Here is a 22,176-nt window from a genome sequence, read left to right as displayed (position 1 = left end):
GTCTCTTGGCGTCAGGCCGCAGCATAATCCTGCACTCACGAGTCGGGCTGTCATATATGCTGGGCTGAAGATTCCCCAATCCGAAGAACTCATCGTCGGGGTCTTCACGGTACAACACCTCTAGTTGCGGTTCGGATTTGGTACTGGGGTAGCCACCTCCCAAGATGAAGTCTGAGTCTGAGTCGTAGTCTTCTAGGACCATATCATCACTTTTTGTGTTGGAGCTGGCATTGGGCTTGCGATGTCCAAAGAAGATATCAAGGTCTGAATCGTAGTCTTCAAGGACTGTATCATCTTTTAGGGTGGTGCTAACTGCTTGTTGCAGGGTTCTGCAGAGGTTACTTTCAGCCACTAGTCGACGATCAGGCATTGTGCTGTCGTTCCAGGTGAAAGAATCTGGTTTTGAGGCTTAAAAATTTTTTCTTTCTTGTTTTGGGACATGTCCCCTTTAAGTGGGCGTGGTCCGGGGCCTCTGACATCATGACGCTTGTGAGGTAGAGCGTAGGAATGAATTGCACATGCGCAGATCACTGTTCCTTTACTTTGCGCCCTTCTCTCAACTGCGCATGTGCGGCACCTTTTCCAAGATGGCCGCCAATCAAAATTGTCATTCGTTGGTCGCCTACCTCGGCCTCGTGGTTAGTATTGGCGCCTCTTTTACCATTTTCTGTTGGTTTATTTGTGTTTTCCTCGCAGTATTGTTCGAACTTGTCCAGGATTGTCAGGAAGTCACTCTTGCCTTGCCCTTTGGAGAACTTGAATGTTTTGAAGATTTCTTCTGCACTTGCACCCGCAATTGTGAGCAGAAGCTCTGTCTTTTCAGCATCGGCCACGTCTTGTAGGTTGGCTGCTGCCAGGAAGATCTCAAACCTTTGCCTGAATGCACGCCAGTTTGCACTGAGATTGCTGTGGCACCTGAGCTGCTGTGGAACCGGAATCTCGAACATCTTGTCTGGGTGCTGCTGCTGGTCGTCACGGTTTGCTGAGTTGAAACTATATGGATTTAAACAGTCACACCTTTGTACCATATTTTGTTATGCTCTTGACGTAGCATAAGCTGCTTCCTTGATGTGCACTCTGACAAAGGAAAGTTCAGACTTGGAGATAGCTTTAACACATTTATTAAACTATTAACAATTCTCCTACTTGGATTCAACTCTCCTGTTAATCCTGCTATAGCTACTCAGACTAACTAACCAGTCTGTTACAATCCACGTGGTGGGTGTGATGTGTTTCAATCAACCCTTTCTGTACTCACGAAGTGTCTCCATTGGAAAGAGAAAGATCATGTGTGCTGTGTCCTTTTATATGGGTAGCCCCCCTTGTGTAGTGTCACCTCTGTGTGTGTCTTGACTACCCATTGGTTGTGTCCTATCTTACTGGCCTATTGGTTGAATGTCTGTGTATCATGTCTCTGATGCTCCCTTTCGTGTCTATCTAGGTGTAGTGTGTTTATGTTAACCCCTTGTGTATTTTCAGTGATGCATATCACCGCACTATTTGGAAAGTTCAGAACATATAATTGAAGAATATTCTGCAATCAAACACGAGCCGCAAAGATGTGTGAAGGAGGCAGATTGGAAAGAGATGATATATTTATATAGCTCTGCTAATGCAGTATAACATCCCAAAGTGCTTTGTGAAAGAAAATGTGAGACTGAGCCACATACCGGGATATTAGGCCAGATGACCAAAGCTTGGACAATGACGTAGATTTCAAGCAGTGTCTGAAGGAGGCAAAGAGGTGGAGAGGATGCGAGGTTTAGGAAGGGAATTCCGGAGCTCAGGGCCCGGGCAGCTGAAGGCACGGTTACAGAAGTTGAAGTGATTAAAATCGAGGATGCACAAGAGGCCAGAGTTGGAGAATGGACCCTCGGTGACGGGGTGGAGGGGGAGGGGGTGCCAGGAGGTGAGGGAATTGGGTTTTGGGTGCCAATTGAGGAGGAACGCAGAGGAGCGGAACATCTGTGCCGCTCATGCGCACAGGGCAGCCCTCCCTTCCCAAGATTAATGAGCCCCTCCCCCACCTTCCTTCCTCCCTTTAAAAAAAAGCTGCTTCCAAAATGGCCTTTGCACTCTGGCGCGGCTGCCACTGCCCAACATTTTATGCTGCTGGAGGCAGATTGAGACCCTTAATTGCCAGTTAATTGGGCAATTATGAGCCTCAATAGGCCTACTGCTGGGCAACCTAGTGGGCACCTTACCCCCATGTCCCCTGATGCGCGATCAATTACACTCAAGACGAAGTGATTCATAACTGAAGGCTTTAATCTACTAGAACTTGTTCCCCAGCAGCTTCGGTACAGAAAGTGAAGGCTGCTGGGACGGCACCGTTTCTTATACTCCGCCTGTCAGGGCGGAGCTACTGAACCTTAGTTAAGAACAGCCAATGGTAAACTCCTGGGTCTAACCAATGGTCATCAGCCTCTTAGGTACCGCAATACCTGGTACTACCACATCCCCCTGTATCATGGGGGACATGTTAGGGGTGGGCTGGCCACCCAATGTAGCTCAGGTGTCCACCGCCACGCCACCAACACGCAACATGCCTGGCAGGGACCAAAACATCCAGCTCTTGGTAAACAAAACATTTAAACATTTCTCTTCAGCAAATTAAGAGAAAAAAACCAATACAATGGCCTCCACTTTTGATAAATGGGAACGTTACTATTTTCATTGATGAACTAATCAGTAACAGTTATAACAACAATAGTGGCGACATGGTGGTAATGGAGAAAGAAGGGGATGAGTAGAGATTTTCACACAATGCTTTATACAGTGAATGATAGAACCCTCAAGAGTATTGACAGTCAGTGAGATCTGGGTGTACAGGTCCACAGGTCACTGAAAGGGGCAACACAGGTAGAGAAGGTAGTCAAGAAGGCATATGGCATGCTTGCCTTCATTGGCCGGGGCATTGAGTGTAAGAATTGGCAAGTCATGTTGCAGCTGTATAGAACCTTAGTTAGGCCACACTTGGGAGTATAGTGTTCAATTCTGGTCGCCACACTACCAGAAGGATGTGGAGGCTTTAGAGCGGGTGCAGAAGAGATTTACCAGGATGTTGCCTGGTATGGTGGGCATTAGCTATGAGGAGCGGTTGAATGAACTTGGTTTGTTCTCACTGGAACGACGGAGGTTGAGGGACGACCTGATAGAGGTCTACAAAATTATGAGGGGCATAGACAGAGTGGATAGTCAGAAGCTTTTTCCCAGGGTAGTGGGGTCAATTACTATGGGGCATAGGTTTAAGGTGCGAGGGGCAAGGTTTAAAGGAGATGTACGAGGCAAGTTTTTTACACAGAGGGTAATGGGTGCCTGGAACTCGCTGCCGGAGGAGGTGGTGGAAGCATTGCGATATTGATGTTTAAGGGGCATCTTGACAAATACATGAATAGGATGGGAATAGAAGGATACGGACCCAGGAAGTGTAGAAGATTGTAGTTTAGTCGGGCAGCATGGTCGGCACGGGCTTGGAGGTCCGAAGGGCCTGTTCCTGTGCTGTACTTTTCTTTGTTCTTTGTTCACGAGAGTATGGGGCATGCGTCAGGGTTAAAAACTCACTTTGATCTCCGAATTACAAGAGACCAAATTGATGATTCACTCAAAAGGTTGTTATACTAACTGCGGTTATAGTTTATTTAAAATGGTTACCAGAAATGGTTATAGATTTAAAAATTTGGGAAGGAAGAATAGAAAGAAACAATGTTAAATAAACAGCCTTTTTACACCCAATGAATGCTTCACTAATATCCAGTTTAAATATACGATTAACTATTACAATACAATCACCCAAATTGGGCAGCTCATGTTGATTGTCAATTCTGTTCCCAGGCTCACTTCCCGTGAGAATTTTTTCTGACCATTTGCTGAAATCTCTTTCCCTCCATTGCTGTTCTAGTCTCTCAAGGTTAGCTTGTTTATATTAACAGGCCACGCCATCTTATGAAGCCTCTTTAGAAAGTACAATACCCAGTTATATCCTGCGCTGTTCGTTTGAACCTAGGAGAAGATTCTTTGTGTGGCAGAATTTCTCTTCCCGCCATACAGGGACATCACCGCCCATACTACTTTCCCCACATCCATTTTTGGCGCACTAAGAAGTGTTAATCAGTCAGACACAGGGGTCTTCCGTCCCTTACACGGGAGAGGGTTCCACCTCAGAGAGCTCCCGGCAAGTCTGATTGGCCAGAAGCTCTCCTGTCCCTGCAGTGCCAGACACTGCTGTGGACAGGGCCGGGACTGCCAGCTGTCCCCATAGACTATGTCACCGGAGTCCAGGACCAGGCTAAGTGTGGGGCTCGCAGGGCGGGGTGGAAAGGTGAGACCTAGGGGGGCGGGCAGGGGTGGGGGGGGGGTGGGGGGCGATGTTAGTGAAGAGGCTGTGGGGAAGAGGGAGCACCTGCAGAGGTTAGACCTTTTGGAGTGGGTGCCCAATGTTTAATGGAGGTCGCCTCCCCACCTTGCCCTCTCTTCTCACCTGAGGCCTGAACATGGTTCACTTTGGGCTTCCCCCTTCCACTGGACACCTCTAACTAGTCTTGAAATTAAAGCTGGGTGGGAAATGGCTGTTAAGTTGTCAATAATTGGCCACTCAAGGGCCTCAATTGAGGCAAGGGTACGGGGGGATTGCAGCCTTGGCCTCGCCTGTCCAAACATAAAATTTCAGAGAGGTCAGGGCGGGCGGGAACCCAGTGGGAAGGCCATCCGAGAAATGTTACAGTCACTGCCACCCCCACCCCTGCTCCCCCGCCTACAAACCAGTGGAATTCTGTCCAATGATTTGAACTCACCCAGGCAGCTGTCCACCTCTTTCACTTTCTCCAGTAATTTTCCATTAAGTGAAGACTCTTGCAGTCAACCTTCCAAGGGGCTGTTTAGCACAGGGCTAAATCGCTGGCTTTGAAAGTAGACCAAGGCAGGCCAGCAGCACGGTTCAATTCCCGTACCAGCCTCCCCGAACAGGCGCCGGAATGTGGCGACTAGGGGCTTTTCACAGTAACTTCATTTGAAGCCTACTTGTGACAATAAGTGATTCTCATTTCATTTCAATGCCTAGTCTTCATAAACTAAAATGACCAGTATCCCTCGAGTGCCTATGTTGTCTCTGTTCTTATTTTTGATAATATTTGTTGTTGCCTCGTTGTTCCAGCAGTGGGTTTATTTTCAGAGGGCTGTGAAAGGTTTAGTTTTTCACTTTGGTGTGTTGCAGGCCATGCTGGGAAATATGGCTCTGTTAAAAAGTTTGTTTTGTCCTGCCCGTGTTGTCACAAGCGGTTATTAATTCGCTCATGGTCAGATAAACACTTGAAGAAGAAAAATCTTTCGAGTTTTTAAGGAGAAAAACAGAGAAATGAGTTTCGGGTAAGAATCCGCAATATAAGATTCACATTAGAACATAGAACAGTACAGCACAAAACAGGCCCTTCAGCCCTCGATGTTGTGCTGAGCATTGTCCGAAACCAAGGTCAAGCTATCCCACTCCCTGTCATTCTGGTGTGCTCCATGTGCCTATCCAATAACCGCTTGAAGGTTCCTAAAGTGTCCGACTCCACTATCACAGCAGGCAGTCCATTCCACACCCTAACCACTCTCTGAGTAAAGAACCTACCTCGGACATCCCTCCTATATCTCCCACCCTGACCCTTTAGCTGTTTAGCACAGGACTAAATCGCTAGCTTTGAAAGCAGACCAAGGCAGGCCAGCAGCACGGTTCAATTCCCGTAACAGCCTCCCCGAATGTTGGAATAGAAGTCTCCTTTAATTCCGACAGAGAAGAAACTAGATGTGAGATGCAGTTTGAGTGCATAGAGCCATTAAAACCAAGAATGCTGAGGATAGTTACATAAAAAGGACCTTCCACAATTGCCAAGAAGCCATTAATCAAAAGCAAGGTACACTCCACTGAGCGACTGCCTAACAATCCTTGACAAATATAGTGTTGTATATAATCGGAGTAAAGGTTCGAAGCGAACAGGGAAACAAGGTCCTCTGTGAAAAGCCAAAACGAGCACAGCCGTCGACAGAACCCGGGAGGTATGCAGCAGTAAAGTTGTATCCATGTTGGACCCTGAACAGCTGCAGCTGCCTAATCTACAGCGCCTCCGATCAGCGTAGCAGCTGCATGGGTGTCATTTCAGTGTAATGTGCACAGGCACATTGTCAGGTGCTGCAGGCATGCACATTATAGATGCTGTGCACAAACATGAATGCCATTGCAGGCAGGGGTTAGGAATTAGGCCTAATTTGTCCTCAGTTGCAATTTAGAATGTAGACTTTCTCAAAGCAGTTCTACACGAAACAAGTACAGCTGCCCAGGGCATCACCTCACTGAAATGAAAAAACAAAAATCACTTATTGTCACAAGTAAGCTTTAAACGAAGTTACTGTGAAAAGCCCCTAGTCGCCACATTCCGGCGCCTGTTCGGGGAGGCTGGTACGGGAATTGAACCGTGCTGCTGGCCTGCCTTGGTCTGCTTTCAAAGTCAGCTATTTAGCCCAGTGTGCTAAACCAGCCCCACTGGAGGGACCTTTCATTGACAAAAGATGGGGAAAGGTCCGGGGAGTTGGACTGATAGGACAACTCTTTGAAAGAGCCAAAATAAAACTCAGTCCTCTTCTGGCCTCGTCTTCCATTCTGACGTAACTCCTCGAAAATTCTGCTTGCGACATTCCTGTGAAGCTCCTTGGGACCGTTCTCTTCTGGTAAAGGTGCTACATAAGTGCAAGTTGTTGTTGAAAAGAGCACTCGACGCTTTACATCCAACAAACAATGTCATGGTTTACACGCAACTTTTGGTTTAATTCATAAACTTTCATTTGAAACTATGCCTAAGAACTTGTTGGAAATCAAGGTTTTGTCACAATATAAAGCTTCTCATAGTCCACTGGAAGTGCCATTTTCCCCAAAACATTCAAAGAGGCGGATCCGGTTGGGTAAGATCTTCCCTCTTTGAATGAACTTTGACAGTTGACAACAAGGCTACTATTGGAGGGCTAATCCTCACGTTTACTTGTGATCTTTCATTCCATTATTGTACTCAGAATAGAAACACGTCTAAAGGGTCTGCACAAAAGCAAAATACTGCAGATGTCGGAAATCTGAAATAAAAACTGAAGATGCTTCGAATTGACAGCAGGCCAGCAACACCTGTGGAGAGAGGAACAGAGCGAATGTTTTGAGATGATCACAACACTCTTTCTCTCTCCACAGATGCTGCCTGACCTAATAGGTCTGTCGCTGTCCCTAAATCTACTTTGCCAGCTGTTTTTTGAAAAGAGCCAAGCCTCTACTACCTGCCCGATGTCTTGCTTCACAACACAATTCCTTTGTCTGTCTCTGTCTCTCTGACTCTCCGTCTCAACATTCTGAGACAAATATCATGAACCCAATTAACCGATATAAGGCTGCCATCTTATTGCTAGCAAATTCTTTGGGGGTTTTGGTGGATATCTTTGTGGAGGGCATGTCTTCCCTTCTCAAAACTTGACGGTAATAGTCATTTAGGACATTTACTACTTTGCGACTGTCCTCACTTTCAGTCCATTTCCATCTTGTGTTCTTTTTTATCATTACCACCTTGCTTTTGTTATTTTTATCAAGAGAGAGGCATGTTGCTGAAGCTTTTCGTTTTGCACTCATTGAGTCAAATAAAAGAATGCCAAATTTCAGAAGATCACAATTTATAACCACAGGAGAAAAAGTTGCTGGTTGGTTGGCAGTCTACTCAGATTGGCTGAGCCTCGGCCATGGAGAAAGCAATGGGGCGCTATTGGCTCCCCAAACTCTGGGATTATTCAAAAAAGGTGCAAGGCTTGAACATATTCCTTTTGTTTGCAGAGAGCATGGAACCATACGTTAGGAGCAGGAGTAGGCCATTCGCCCCCTCGTACCTGCTCCGCCGTTCATTAAGTTCAAGGTTGATGTGATTGTGGCCTCAAGTCCATTCTACCCATGATATCCTTTGACTCTTTTGTCAGTCAAGAATCTATCTACCTCTGCCTTAAAACAATTCCATGATCCTGCCTCCAACGCTGACTAGGGAAGAAATTCCAAAAACTTGCAGCTCTGAGAGAAATAAATTCTCCTCATCTCCTTCTCAAATGGCAGCACGGTAGCATTGTGGTTGACACAATTGCTTCACAGCTCCAGGGTCCCAGGTTCAATTCCCGTCTTGGGTCACTGTCTGTGCGGAGTCTGCACATTCTCCCCGTGTCTGCGTGGGTTTCCCCCAGGTGCTCCGGTTTCCTCCCACAGTCCAAAGATGTGCAGGTTAGGTGGATTGGCTATGCTAAATTGCCCTTAGTGTACAAAATTGCCCTTAGTGTGTTGGGTGGGGTTACTGGGTTATGGGGATAGAGTGGAGGTGTGGACCTTGGGTAGGGTGCTCTTTCCAAGAGCCGGTGCAGACTCGATGGGCCAAGTGGCCTCCTTCTGCACTGTAAATTCTATGATAAATGGGGGTCCTTGCAGACGATCACTTCAGCCAATCACAGTCAACTTGCTGGCCAATCAGCACCCTTTCCTCCTCTAGTGTGAGTGGTTGTGATTGCTTGAAATTTGACACTCTTGCATTTGTCCTGATGAGTGCAAGGTAAAAAGCTTCAACATCATGCCTCTCTTTGCAGCAATATTCAAGGTCTGTGCTACCAAGTGATTATTCTTATTTTATCACTGTGACATTTAGCATCAGCTGCTTCTCTCAGCCTCTCTGATTACCTTGTCAACACCTGACAGTTTCTTGTACCCATCCCAGTGGTCAAAAATGACTGGGCAGGTAACAGAGAGCTGTAGGGCCAGATCCTGCACAAGACTGCACCTTCAGAAGAGAAGGTTTGGAGCTGAGGGGGTTGCAGGGGAGGAATTTGGAAATGATGAACATTTGCAACAGTAAGCAAGGCAACTCATTGGCTATCGAGTTGCTACAAGCGAGAGCAAATCTCTCTGTGACTCATCACTTATGTCCCTGGCTAATAATGTTTAGTGAATGACATCAGCAGGCCAAAAAAGGCATAGGTTACTGCCTGGTTACACTGCTGAGCCCCAAGTGCGTGAAACGCAGGGCTGGCTTCTCCGGTCCCCGGAGAATAGCTCGCGTGCGAATTACGCGGCTGGGGGGGCCATTGCCAGAGGCCCCTCCAGCGATACTCCGGTCCCGACTGGCCGAATTCCCGACGGCGTGGTTCTAAACACGTCTGGCCGGTCGGGATTCTCGTGCGGCAGCTGCGGACTCAGTCCGCGGCCGCCCTGGTGGGGGGTGGGGGGGGGGGGGGGGGGGGGGGGTCTTATGAGTGGCCGGGGCGGTGATCGGTCAGACCTTGTTTGTTGGTCCAGGTCCACCGGCTGAGTCCGCTATCGCGTCCGGGGTGGCCGCTGGAGGCCGCCGCCGTGTGCATGCGCGGACTCGGAACTGGAGGCGCGGGGGGCCCGTATCCGCAGCTAAAGCTGCGTGAAACCTCCCGCGTCCCTGCCACTCCCCTGCAGAAAGGTGAATTGCTCTTTATTTTTTTCAGGCAGCTTTTTTACACTGGCGTAGGGACATAGTCCCATTTTTGGAGAATCCAGCCCGAAGTTTACAATTTTGGACAAAAGCAACTAAAAGTGCATGAGTATGTAACATAAATCCTTGACAAAGACTGTTATAAATCAAACCGCAGCTCCAGTTCTAGTCCCAAAAACACTATTATCATTAACTGCGAAAAAAATTGGAAGACTTGTATTTACACTGCCCGCAAATATTTCAGAGCACTTCATATAGAATTCTAGTTGCCAAACTATGTTGGCTGTATTCCTGGAGGTTTTGTAACTGCCCAGCCCAGTTAAACAGCTTTTTAAAAAAATCCCTTCTCCAATATCTTTGGAACAAAGGAAGCAAAATGAGAAAATGTGTTTTAAAAAAAATAACGTTTTCCCATTCCTTCCTGGTTCAGTTTCTTTCAAGTCAGTTGCACAACAACACTTGACAGAGCGCCACGCCGTAGGAAAGATGCAAACGTGTTGGAGAGAGTTTACCATCTCGATTCGAGGGATGAGAAACTTCAGTTCTGAGGATAGATTGGAGAGGTTGGGACTGTTCTCCTTGGAGAGAAGAAGGCTGAGAGGAGATTTGATAAGAGATGTTCGAAATGATGAGGGGGCTGGACAGAGTAGACGGGGAGAAACTGATCGTAAAAGGAGCAAGGACTCGAGGGCACAGATATAAAGTGATTTGCAAAAGCAGAAAGAGCGATGTGAGAAAAAGCTTTTCCAGACAGCGAGTGGTTGGGATCTGGAATGCGTGGCCCGGAAGTGTGGCGGAGGCAGGATCAATCAAGGAATTCAAGAGGGTGATTACTTGAATAGAAAAAACGTACAGGGGTTTGGGCAAAAGACAGGGCAATGACACTAGTTGACGATGCTCATTTGAAGACACCACGGGCCAAGTTTCCTTCTTCGGCCCATAACGATTCTGTGAAGAGTCAACCACATTAAATCTGCAGTGACATTTCGGCCAAATGAAGGAAGGGCGGCAGATTTCCCACCCCAAAGGACATTAGTGAACCAGAAGTTATTTTTTTGACAACAATTGATGATGGTTGTCATGGGCACCATTACTGAGACTAGCTTTCAATTCCAGCTTTTAATAATTGAAGTTTACCGGGGGCTGTGGTGGTGGGATTCGAACCCATTGTCGTGTTAATCATCCTGGGGTAACACGGACTGCAACTGGATGCAGTTGTACTTGAAAGTAGACTCCAAACTTTGATGTTAGTTCAATATGCTTTATTGAACTTGTTAAGCAGTGCACACAGTTTGCTGTGGGTTTGACACTCTACTAATCTAAGCGTGCTTACTATAACTAACTAGACCAGACTAGCTCTGAGCCACGTGTAGAAGATGCTAACTGATAAATACACCCTGACTGTCACTACAGTTGTCACCAGTGGAAAGAGGCAGAGTGCTGATGCCTCGTGTGTTTTATAGTGCCAGACCACCTTCTAGTGTTCTGCCTGGTGTGTTCTGTCCTGTGTGTAGATTGGCTGTACTGGGTGTGTCACTGCCTGTCTGTATCTCATTATGTGCACGAGTGCAGATCATGACACTCATCTCCTGGAACAGCCTGGGCTGCAGGATTATTAGCCTTGTGACATTCCCATTACACCCCCATCTCCCCCTTGGTTAATTCATCCATCCAAGAGTCGCTTGTTTCTGCTGGAGACATTTTTCTCGGAGTTTTCTCACAACAGTATCCGGGAGATTCATTTTCAATTCCGAAACGAGACTCTGGGGGGCTATGTTAGAAGCTGACAGCCCCGTAAAGAGGAAGTTAGTTTGAAGAGTAGTGATCAACTTCAGCAGCCGTTTCGTGCACTGTGAGATCCCACCCAGAGCAATAAAATGGCGTGGGACCTTACACCTCGGGGACTTGGGTTTTATGTCCGGCCCAGGCCGGAGCCTTGGCGGTCTCCTCTGTCTGATGTTGCAGAGGCCTTAATGTCCTGAAGTAAAAGGTGCCTGTAATGTGACGTTGTACTCTGCATATCAGGCAGCATTGACGGACAGAGGAACAGAGCTAATGGGCTGAATTTTGCAGCTTTTCCTGCAAGTGCGATCCTCCAGTTTGGCCAATAGCAACCTGCCCCTCCCCCCAGGGTGGGTTCCCCTGCAGCACTGCCAGCGAACAATGCAAGATGCCGTTGATATCTGGTCCCGAAGCCGGAAAACACGCGGTGTGAGCAGAAAATGCCACCCAATGTTTCAGAAGAATGATCGGGGGAAGGGGCGCGGGGGGAACAAACAAAAGGGAAGATTTGTGAACAGGTGGATGGCAGGAGAGATTGAATGACCAAAAAGAGGATGATGGTGGAAGGCAAAGCGGGATTTCGGGTGGGATTCTCTGGTCTCCCGGTCGCCTGTTTCTCGGCGGCGCTCACAGGCAGCCGAATTCCCTGCTCCTCCTGCTTGGCAATTCCCATTGAAGCCACCCCATGCCAGCGGGAAACCAATGGGCGGGGGTGCACTGCCAGTGGGAAATGGGAATCCCAATGGCCTGAGAATTCCAGCCATTAATAGGACAGGTTTTTGAAAAAAAACAATGGATGAATCTGGAGGAGGTGGGGACTAAAGTATTTTGTGTTATTGCTCAAACCCCATTTTGAGTTAGAGTAGCACAGCAACATGTATTCTGTGTCTAAGGGTGCGATCCAATGGTCACGCTGCGCCCGAAAAGCAGCTCGCCACGGCGCACCGTGGCCGATTAAAGCCGGGAGACCCACTCCCGGGATCTACCCGGCCTGCAATGCCTCGCGTGATCTAATGCAATCTCGCGCGATGTAGCGATGTAAATCCCGCCCTTTGTGGGCGGGGTCACTTTTTCGCAAATCTGCATATTAGAGCGGGAAAGTAAGTCTCACTTTAATGTGCAGATTCCCGATGTAACCAAGGCATTGAGATCTATCCCCTTCACCTTGGAGAACTAGGAAAGCACCATTCAACATTGATATGGAACGGTACTTGTGAGGGTCTCCCCGGGGATTGGAAGCCCCAGGTGCATACCCTTTGGGGGCTGGTTCCACCCTGGCAGTGCCACCTGGGTTGTGCCCAGGTGGTGCTTCCAACTGGCAGGGGCAATGCCAGGGTGCCAGGTTGGTGGTGCCAAGCTGGCATTTTTTGTGTGCCGGGGGTGCCCTGTGTGGATGTTGGATGGGGGGGGTGCTGGAGACTCTCCTATATCCATTCTGTCTTGGGGAGGAGAGGGGGGGGTGTCGGGGCTTGCATTGGGGACGTTGTCCCGATCTCTCGCTATACTGAGGAATTCTGGCGAGCGCAGTTCCTCGGCCTCAGCTGTGCAGTCCCTCCGGAAGCCGCCTTATTTAACGCGAGTGGCGTTGTATAGCCATATGTTTCGTGGCGCTGTGAGTTCCGCGAAACACGCGACTAGATGCGCTCGCTTTGGGACCTTTTTCCCTTTTCATTGAATCGTGCCATAAATGTACCTGCTCAACACTTGGATGGGCAAATTTTTCATTTCTCTAGCACCGGCCTTTCCTCATCTAGAGAGCAAAGACATTGGCTGGTGTAATTGTGTCTTTTGTTTTTCTAATGATAAAATGAATTGGATAAATACTTGAAGAAAAGGGAAACAATTACAGAGCTACGGAGGAAGTGTGGGGTGGGGGGGCATTAACTCGATAGCTCTCTTTCTAAGAGCTGGCACAGCCACGAAGAACTGAATGGTCTCCCTCTGTGCCGTACGTTTCTATGAATAGCAGGTTTAATGCCGGTACAATAGCGCCCCGGAGGAAAGATCAGGTTAAAGTCTGTTTGTCATTTTTGTTTCCGCAGCTGATGCAGCAGCAAGCGGCCATCATGGCAGCCACCACGCACACTGGGTACCTGAACCCGACCGCTGCCTTTCCAGCCGCACAGATGCACCACATGGCGGCGATCAACCTGAATGGATTGGCAGCCGCGCCACTCACACCCACATCAGGTGAGGCCTCTTTACCCCACTTGGGGACGTTCCTGCAGACACATAGATTATTGACTCAGGGCGGGATCTTCTGGCCCTTCCCGCCCCCGGGATCTTCCGGCCCTGCCGAGGGTGACTCCCCGGGGGCAGGGCGAGCGAGACTTACAAACGGCATTGACCTGGAAGATCCCTCCAGCAGCCAATGGCAAGCCACCTCTGCTGCCGGAAACCCACTGGGAGTGGGGCCAGAAGGGAGCCAAAGGTTATTGGAGGCTGGGGGGAGGTGGGGGTGTAGGACCTCCTTCTGCTCCTGATTTGTATGCAATAGGGTTAGGTGGGCAAATCCAAGATACCAACTCAACGATGATGAAGGAACGTTGAGATGTACCCATGTTGGCACGGTGAAGTGGAATTCGAGGTGATGGCAATTCCTGCCACGCTATCGCTGCTCGCTGGCTGCGGCCTTCAGGTTGCCAACTCTGCAGGATTGCCCTGGAGCCTCCGTGAGTGGGGGATTGACCTCTTCAGCGTTGTAAACCTTGTGGGGGGGGGGGGTGGTGGGGGGGAGGAATCACAGGGGTAATGGAAAATAGGGTCGTGTTTTTTTTTTAAGATTTTCCTTGACCACTTTTATTTGACGATGGGGTGGTGGGCAACAGGAGGTGTGGGAGGTCACGTGAATCCTCCAGGAATGTGCCCAGTCTGAGTTGGCAACCCTCTCCCAGGTGGAGCTGGGAAACACCGATTCGAAATGAAAGACGAAACGATGGAACATGTCAGAGTAATCACCGCTCTGTGTACTTTCAGGCTTGTCTTCTCCTCCCGGAATAGCTGCTCCTGCTGTTCCCAGTATTGTGTCTCCTATTGGGGTCAATGGTTACACTGGACTCTCTGCCCAGCATAATGGGCACTCCGCTGTCGAGGCTGTCTACACTAACGGCATTCACCCGTACCCAGGTACGTGCAATCCCCAGCCTCAGTACAAATCCTTGCCCTCGGATTTCACATGAGCTTTGGGCAGTAAAGTAGCCTCTCTGCAGAGGCCCGAGCATTATAAAATAGCTAACAGCTGTGTAGCCTACCTTAAAAATGCAAAGTAATATAAGATATGTCAATGAAAAATGTGACTGTCTGCAAATTTTTATTGAATGAGACATTGTCTAAACACTGTTTGCAGAAGATAAATGACTTTATGACAACCAGGGGCATACACTAATGTATCTCTTCATCTTTCTTCCTCCTCCATCTTCATTCTCTTCCTCCTTTATTTTAATTTCTTTCCCACCCCTTTCGTCCACTGTTTTCTCATTCCTTGCCCTTGCTCGCTCCCATTCATTTCTCGTCTATTGTCTTTCTGTGCTGTAATTTATTTGTGTTGTTTTCCTTATTTCCTCCAATATCATTCCTGGATATTTTTCTTCTTCTTTCTGTGTCTTCTGGGTTTAAAATTCCTGTAATCTGGTTCTCTGCTTTCTTTGTGAATTATTCACATTTTCTCGCTGTCCATCTATTTCTCTCATTCTCGCTGTCCCTCTTTTTTGCATTTTCCTTTCTATTCTTTCCTCCTTTTCTAATTCTCCCTTTTTCACACACTCCTCTTTTTTCACTTTCTTTCATTCTCTCGTTGCCCTTTTACACTCCCGTTCTTTCTCTGGCTAACTCTGGTTTCCCCTTTTCGCCATTATTTTTTCCTTCCTTTCATTCTTTGCTTTTACTTTCACCTGCTTTCACTTTTTCTTTATTTGACAATTTGCTACCTCTTTCCTATTGTTAACCTCTCCCTCCTCATCATCATTCCTTATCTTTTGCCTCTCACCTTCCCTCCATCTCTCCTGGGTCTCATCTCTGCATCTCTCCCGTCTCTCACCACCTCTCCATCTCTTCCACTCTCACCTGCTCTCTACCTTGCCTCGATCTCATCTTGGTATCTCTGCCGTCTCTCACCATCTCTCCATTTTCCTTGCCTCTGACCTTCTCTATCTCCCCTGGATCTCATCTCTGTATTTCCCCCATCTCTCCATTTCGTCTGGATCTAATCTCTGCATCTCTCCTGTCTCTCACCATCTCTCCATCTCTTCCCCCTCTCACCGTCTCTCCATCTTGTCTGGATCTAATCTCTGCATCTCCCTTGTCTCGCATCATCTCTCCATCTCTTCCCCCTCTCACCTTCTCTCCATCTCTGGTGGATCTCACCTCTGTATCTTCCTTGTCTCTCATCATCTCTCCATCTCTTCTCCCTCCCACATTCTCTCCATCTCTGATGGATCTCATCGCTGCATCTCCCTTGTCTCTCACCATCTCTTCCGGACCTCACCATTTCTCCAACTCTCACCTTGTCTCAATCTTCCCTGGATCACACTGCTTAATTTCTCCTGTCTCGCACTGTCTCTCATCTCTCACTCCCGCTTCATGCCATCCATCTCCTACCTTCTCACCATCTTCTCCATTTCCATCCTTCTCCCCATCTCTCCCCCCTCCCACCTTCTCCCATTTTACTTGTAGCACAAAGTCCTTCTGCAGCTGATGCCTTGCAGCAGGCTTTTACTGGGGTTCAACAGTACACAGGTGACTCCATTTATATTTTGCTTGGACATTTTAAAAATCAGAACACATGTTTTTTTATAAAGCTCGCTACCTGTTTGGAGCATTTTCGTAGCCTGAATGTTTTGAGCAGCTTTGCTTTAACACACACTTCCATTCATGGAGCGGGCATTGAGAGAATATATTCAACCTTCAAAACAGAACTCCTCCAGTGAAAAGTGTTTTCAACATTTGAATACATTTGTCCCTTACGGGCTGTGTCTTTTAAAATCTGTTGCCGTCAATTTTGCAGGAATGTATGGAGCTGGGAAATGGGGAGGGAAAAATGTTGTGGTGATGAATATTCACTTCTTAGACCGCTCAAATATGCTTGTAAGCAAATCAGGCAAGTGTGGTGTGAGACAGAAACAAATTATAGAGGGGGTGGGGACACAACCTGCTTATATCATCCTACGAGGATAATCTTCTATTATTTAAATAATCTTTGATTATTTAAAACAAAAGTGCCAATTAAAAGTAAGGCATTGGCTGACAGGGATAGACGTGAATGTGTTACTCAGAACCTTTAAAAGGAAGTGTGTTGGCTTTGATCAATAGTTCTTTTTCTTTTCTTTTGTGAAAAGCTATGTATCCGACAGCGATTGCCCAGATCAGTCAAGCATTTCCGCAGCCACCTCCGGTTATAACACAACAGAGAGAAGGTGAGTTAAACCAACAAATCTCCATAGCAATGACGCCCTGGAACTCTACCTACCTCATCAACGGCTCAAAACCACTAGAGATGTCTTCAATCGGTGCCACTTCAGGTATGGCTTGGGTGCCTCTTCTTGAAGGAATATCAACAAGTACAACAGCAACTTGCATTTAGATAGCGCCCTTAATGTAGTAAAAACGTACAGATGGTACTCAACCAGCCCATGCTTGCAAAACTCAAAGCAAAACACCTCCTGTTGGATGTGATTCTGTGATTGGACAGCACTTGCTGAACGATCCTGAGTATGCTAATAGCTACACTAACAACCAATTTAAGGTAATCAGTTGAGCCTGTAACGTGGCTCATTTATGTGCTAGAAGTGACATATGTTCATACACAGGGACCCGTTCTCTAAAAAAAACCAAAAGGGAATATGCTCAAGTCTTGCATTACCTGGAGCTTGACAAGCTTATTGTTCCCCATTGCCTTTTCCATGGCAAGGCCTCGACCAATCAGAGTCGACTTGCCAACCAATCAGCACCCCCTTTTCTCCTGTAGTGTGAATTATTGTGATTGTTTGAAATTTGGAATTCTTGGGTTTGTCCTCGACCAATCAGAGTCGACTTGCCAACCAATCAGCACCCCCTTTTCTCCTGTAGTGTGAATTATTGTGATTGTTTAAAATTTGGAATGCTTGTGTTTGTCCTCGACCAATCAGAGTCGACTTGCCAACCAATCAGCACCCCCTTTTCTCCTGTAGTGTGAATTATTGTGATTGTTTGAAATTTGGAATTCTTGTGTTTGTCCTGACGAGTGGAAGATGAAAAGTTTTGCCAACGTGTCTCTCTTCTTTTACAATATTCAAGTTCTGTACTATAAAGCCATTATTGGTGGTAAAGCTTCCCAGGGTGCTTCACTGGAGGGTCGTCTGGGATTGGAAGAAGGAAACATTAATTCAGATAGGAGTTCAGTTGAGTTGGTTAGAACGCAGTGGCGGATGAAACGGTTTGAGATAGAAAAGGAAATGAAAATGCATGAAAGAAAGGGGAATATGAAAGCTTGAACTTGAACTCTCGAGAGAGAAAGAAACCAAGACAGCATGAACTGGTGAGAGAATAGCTTAGGTTACAGTGCCAAAGAGAGTCTAGTCATTTGGATGAGGAATCGAGTCCCACCCCGAGCTTTGAAATAACAAATTGCCTTTCCATAGTGCCTACCTTCACTGAAGACAGAGTTGAGAGATATTTTGTCTTGTTTGAAAAGGTGGCTCTGAAGTTAAAGTAGTCAAAGGACTTATGGACTTGCATTTTGCAAAGCAATTTGGTCAGAAAGGTTATGGATGCTAGCCTTTTGGTAGAACAATCCTCAGATTATGAGGTAGTTAAAACAGCGGTACTTAATGCTTACAAGCTTGTCCCTGAAGCATATCAGTTGAAATTTCAGCGAAAAGGCTGAATGACATGTTTTTAGAATTTGCTAGGGCGAGAGAAATATTGTTTGATCGGTGGTTTCGATCAATGAAGTTAGAATAAACCCTTGAGAATGTGAGAGAGACTAAGATACTGGAAGAATTTTGAAACAGCATCCAATAGACATTTGGTCACAATTGGAAGATCATACGGTTTCTAAGGTACAGGAACCAGCGGTTCGGACAGATTGGTATGATATATCTAATAGTCAGTCGGGGGCAGTTGATCTCTTTTTGTACACCCACAGCTGGAAGCTGGAGGTAGATAACAGAGTCTAGCTTTAGGGAGAAGGCAGAAGCCGTTCCAGTCAATAAAAATGATACTGTAGAAGATAAAAGTGATGTATAGAAACCAGTCTGTTTTCATTACCGTGAGTCAGGACATGTAAAAGTCAATGGTTGGAAGCTTAATGGTAAACTTGTGGCAATAACAGGAGCACTTAAGGAGTCTTCATAAAAGGCTGTACCAGAAAAGGAAATGGGTATTAAAACAGCGCCAGTGGTACAAGTGAAATATGTTCTCTTAGAATGTACGAGAATGGGGAATGGAGCTCACGATAGTCAAGGGAATTATTCCTTGAAGCTGTTAAAGTTAGTCAGGTGACTGAAGGTTATATAGCTTTTGCCTGCAAGGGAGACATGTTACCTTACTGCTCCAACAAAACCAATAAACAAGTTAATATTTTGAGAGACCCTGGGGAAGATTAGTCATTGACGGTGACTGATAATACAATTTGTGCTCCAGATGGTTTGATGAAGGATCAGTATTATTAGGGGTATTCATGGGATTTATAAATATGCTCCCTTAAGTAAAGTCAGTTTATGAAGTGACTTAGTAAATGGAATTGTTACTGTGGCAATTGTTCCTAGTTTATAGATATAAATTTATAGGGATAGATTTTATATTGGCTAATGATTTGGCCAGCACAGGTGGTAACATGGATGTGGCTGAGTTGCTGCTATTGCTTGATCATTGCTGATCCTGCCAAACTCCCTGAAATTACTGTGGCCTAAAGTAAGAAGCTTATTGCTGATAAGAAGAAATTGAAGGAAATGCTGATCAGTGTAGGGCACCAAGTTTCATGCACAAAAGATGAATTTGCTAATGAAAAACACGAACTGGGGCGAACACTGGAGTATCGGTCACTGAGGTATTGAAACATCTGAATGAGAAACATGTAGACAAAATCTCAACAACGATCAATCTTCAATTAAAACTTGATGGCGCGTTCAAGTAGCAGAGGTCTCTGTTGAGTGTTGTGAAAAACACCTTGAATGGGTAAAGGAATTGCTGATGAGTCGAAACCATTGGTTGAATGCAGAATTAAAAACCAAGGCCAATGAATTGTTAGGCCGACATTATGAACAGACCAACAAAATTCTTCAACTCTGGTGCAAACTGGAGAGAAAGAAAAATGGACAGGAATTCTCCGCTTTTTTGGCTAAGTGTTATCTCGGGCGCTTCCCGCCATATTATTTGACCTTACGTGGCACAACGTCAAGCTGGCACGTTGGGAGGCCGTGAAAATAGACCAAAAAAAGGACCTCATGGAAACAAACCCCCCCCCCCCCCCCCCCCCGGACATGGAACGCTCCTCCACCCGCCCACCGTGGGATTCTCCCACCACTACCACAGAACCCCTGGTACTGCCCACCTGGCACTGCCACCTAGCCGCCATTCCCGCCCCCCCCCCCTTCACGACAAAACAGCGACAGAAATTCTCCCCCCCCCCCCCACCCCCCCTCCCGATGAGATCGAGAGTATGGAAGTTTAGATCCAGACTTTAGAAGCGGAAAAGAACAATTTTAAGAAACAGCCTGAGGATCTACTAAAGTGAATTGGAAACGCCTACGGAGCAGTCAGTGACTATGAAAGAAAGAATCCAAAATGAACGGAATGCCCGAGTGAAGTTGCTAAAGCCTGTACCAGGGTTCTGCTGGTGACTCTGAAGCAATGACAACTGAACTCGCAGAGCAGTTGCTGAGCTGAATGACAAGATGAATACACTTGGGGAAGAACGGTAAAAATATGAAAGTAAACACATATTTGGATGGGATCGCGGAAAAGGTGAAGCTGAAGCCTCCATTGTTCGAGCGTCAAGTGAAGAAAAGGAATGTGTGCACAAGGCTGCGGACCGTCCCCGGCTAAATTGGAAAATAGCTTGAGTAATGTGGCAAAGGCTCCCTCCGTGCAGGCTTCCTCGTCTGATGTGGGTCAGAACAATGAACGGTAAAATCCATTGGGGCCAGAGTGAGTGAGGAAGATCGTTTTGAAGTTGGCTTTCCAGCAGACCTATACACTTCCTGCAGCAAATGTAAATGGCCCATTGAAGGTGTGCTTCCATTAACAGAGGACAGGAGCCGGAAAAACACCGTGTTCGTCCACAGTGAATTTGAGAACCTCGGCTTTTTCTTGCACATAGCGTGATTGATATGCACCCATTGGTGAAGAGGTTTGCAGTTACACCAGCAAGGTTGAAAACCTGTGGTACAAAATAGAAAAACAAGTTGGACAAGATTTCTAAAGAAAACTTTGCTGTATCTTCACCACCTTTGGTTGACCATGAAAAGATTAGGGGAAAAGCCGTGAAATTGTTAATATTTTGTCCAGAGTTTAACGAAAGGGTGTAGGAAAAAAGGCAGGTATGAGTTGTGACAATTCTATGATGTTTAAATCCTGCTGACCCTGCGTGTTGCATGCACTAGTTTTTGTTTTGGTTAACCCTTTTATTTTTATAATACGATATGTATAATTGTGGAACAAAATGAAGAGGTTAACTGGACAGTATGTAATAAGCTATTCATTAGAGGTTTATGAGGGCCAGTACTTCATGTAACAACATTGTGAAGAAATCTTCACTGGGGTGAGGCTTTCTTTCCCCTGAGGGGGTAACGGGTTGTGAGATCCACGGTAGCACAAGTGGATAGCACTGTGGCTTCACAGTGCCAGGGTCCCAGGTTCGATTCCCCGCTGGGTCACTGTCTGTGCAGAGTCTGCACGTTCTCCCCGTGTCTGCGTGGGTTTCCTCCGGGTGCTCCGGTTTCCTCCCACAGTCCAACGACGCGCAGGTTAGGTGGATTGGCCATGATAAATTGCCCTTAGTGTCCAAAAAGGTTAGATGGGGTTATTGGGTTGTGGGGATAGGGTGTAAGGCAGCACGGTAGCATTGTGGATAGCACAATTGCTTCACAGCTCCAGGGTCCCAGGTTCGATTCCGGCTTGGGTCACTGTCTGTGCGGAGTCTGCACATCCTCCCCGTGTGTGCGTGGGTTTCCTCCGGGTGCTCCGGTTTCCTCCCACAGCCCAAAGATGTGCAGGTTAGGTGGATTGGCCATGATAAATTGCCCTTAGTTTCCAAAATTGCCCTTAGTGTTGGGTGGGGTTACTGGGTTATGGGGATAGGGTGGAGGTGTTGACCTTGGATAGGGTGCTCTTTCCAAGAGCCGGTGCAGACTCGATGGGCCAAATGGCCTCCTTCTGCACTGTAAATTCTATGAAGTGAGGTCTTAAGTGGGTTGGTGCAGACTCGATGGGCCGAATGGCCTCCTGCACTGTATGTTCTATGTTTTATGTTCTCATGGAGAGGAGCAGGGGTTTTTCCAGTCCCGACCATTCTCAGGAGTTCCGTGGTTGCATGGGCCGAGAGTGGGCGTGCATTTGCAATCTGACATTTGGTAGTTCTTCCGGCCGAGGGTGGACCCGGTGCATCCGTGCAAAAGCAAAATGGCACAAAAACAGAGTCATGTGATCCAAGCGCCATAATTGAGAAAGGTTCCAGGCAGAGAACAGAGAGCGGAGACAGGGAGACATCCCAGTTAAAAAGAGGTGAAGAGAAAGAGGCTCCAAGTTGAAAAAGAGCTGTGATTAACAGAGCTGAAGTGAAGAGGGCTCAGGGGAAGTTTGGCAATCTAAGAAGGCAGCCGAAGATTGGTGATTCCATGCTGTGGGTTTCTGGGGCAAAGGTTCCCCTTTGCAGTAGTATATTCAGCGTGGCCAACAAGCTGAAGTTGGGCTTGTGGGG

General features: G+C 47.0%; 1 protein-coding gene across 12 annotated transcripts in view; it reads left to right on the top strand.

Annotated features, from left to right (window-relative positions):
- The window catches only part of LOC140394956 (CUGBP Elav-like family member 4), a 558,707-nt gene that overhangs the window by 515,583 nt on the left and 20,948 nt on the right, over nucleotides 1-22,176 (top strand). For 8 of the 12 annotated variants that reach the window (XM_072482177.1, XM_072482176.1, XM_072482187.1 and 5 more), the window contains 4 exons: nucleotides 13,325-13,472; nucleotides 14,259-14,408; nucleotides 15,954-16,016; nucleotides 16,616-16,798. In XM_072482177.1, coding sequence (XP_072338278.1) covers nucleotides 13,325-13,472; nucleotides 14,259-14,408; nucleotides 15,954-16,016; nucleotides 16,616-16,798 — 544 coding nt within the window. The remainder of the gene's footprint in view (nucleotides 1-13,324; nucleotides 13,473-14,258; nucleotides 14,409-15,953; nucleotides 16,017-16,615; nucleotides 16,799-22,176) is intronic. The other 4 variants (XM_072482180.1, XM_072482179.1, XM_072482178.1 and 1 more) reach the window with 3 other exon arrangements.

The sequence above is a fragment of the Scyliorhinus torazame genome, chromosome 18, assembly GCF_047496885.1.
Source record: "Scyliorhinus torazame isolate Kashiwa2021f chromosome 18, sScyTor2.1, whole genome shotgun sequence".
In the NCBI taxonomy this organism is placed as follows: domain Eukaryota; kingdom Metazoa; phylum Chordata; class Chondrichthyes; order Carcharhiniformes; family Scyliorhinidae; genus Scyliorhinus; species Scyliorhinus torazame.
This window is presented reverse-complemented; position numbering and strand designations above follow the sequence as displayed.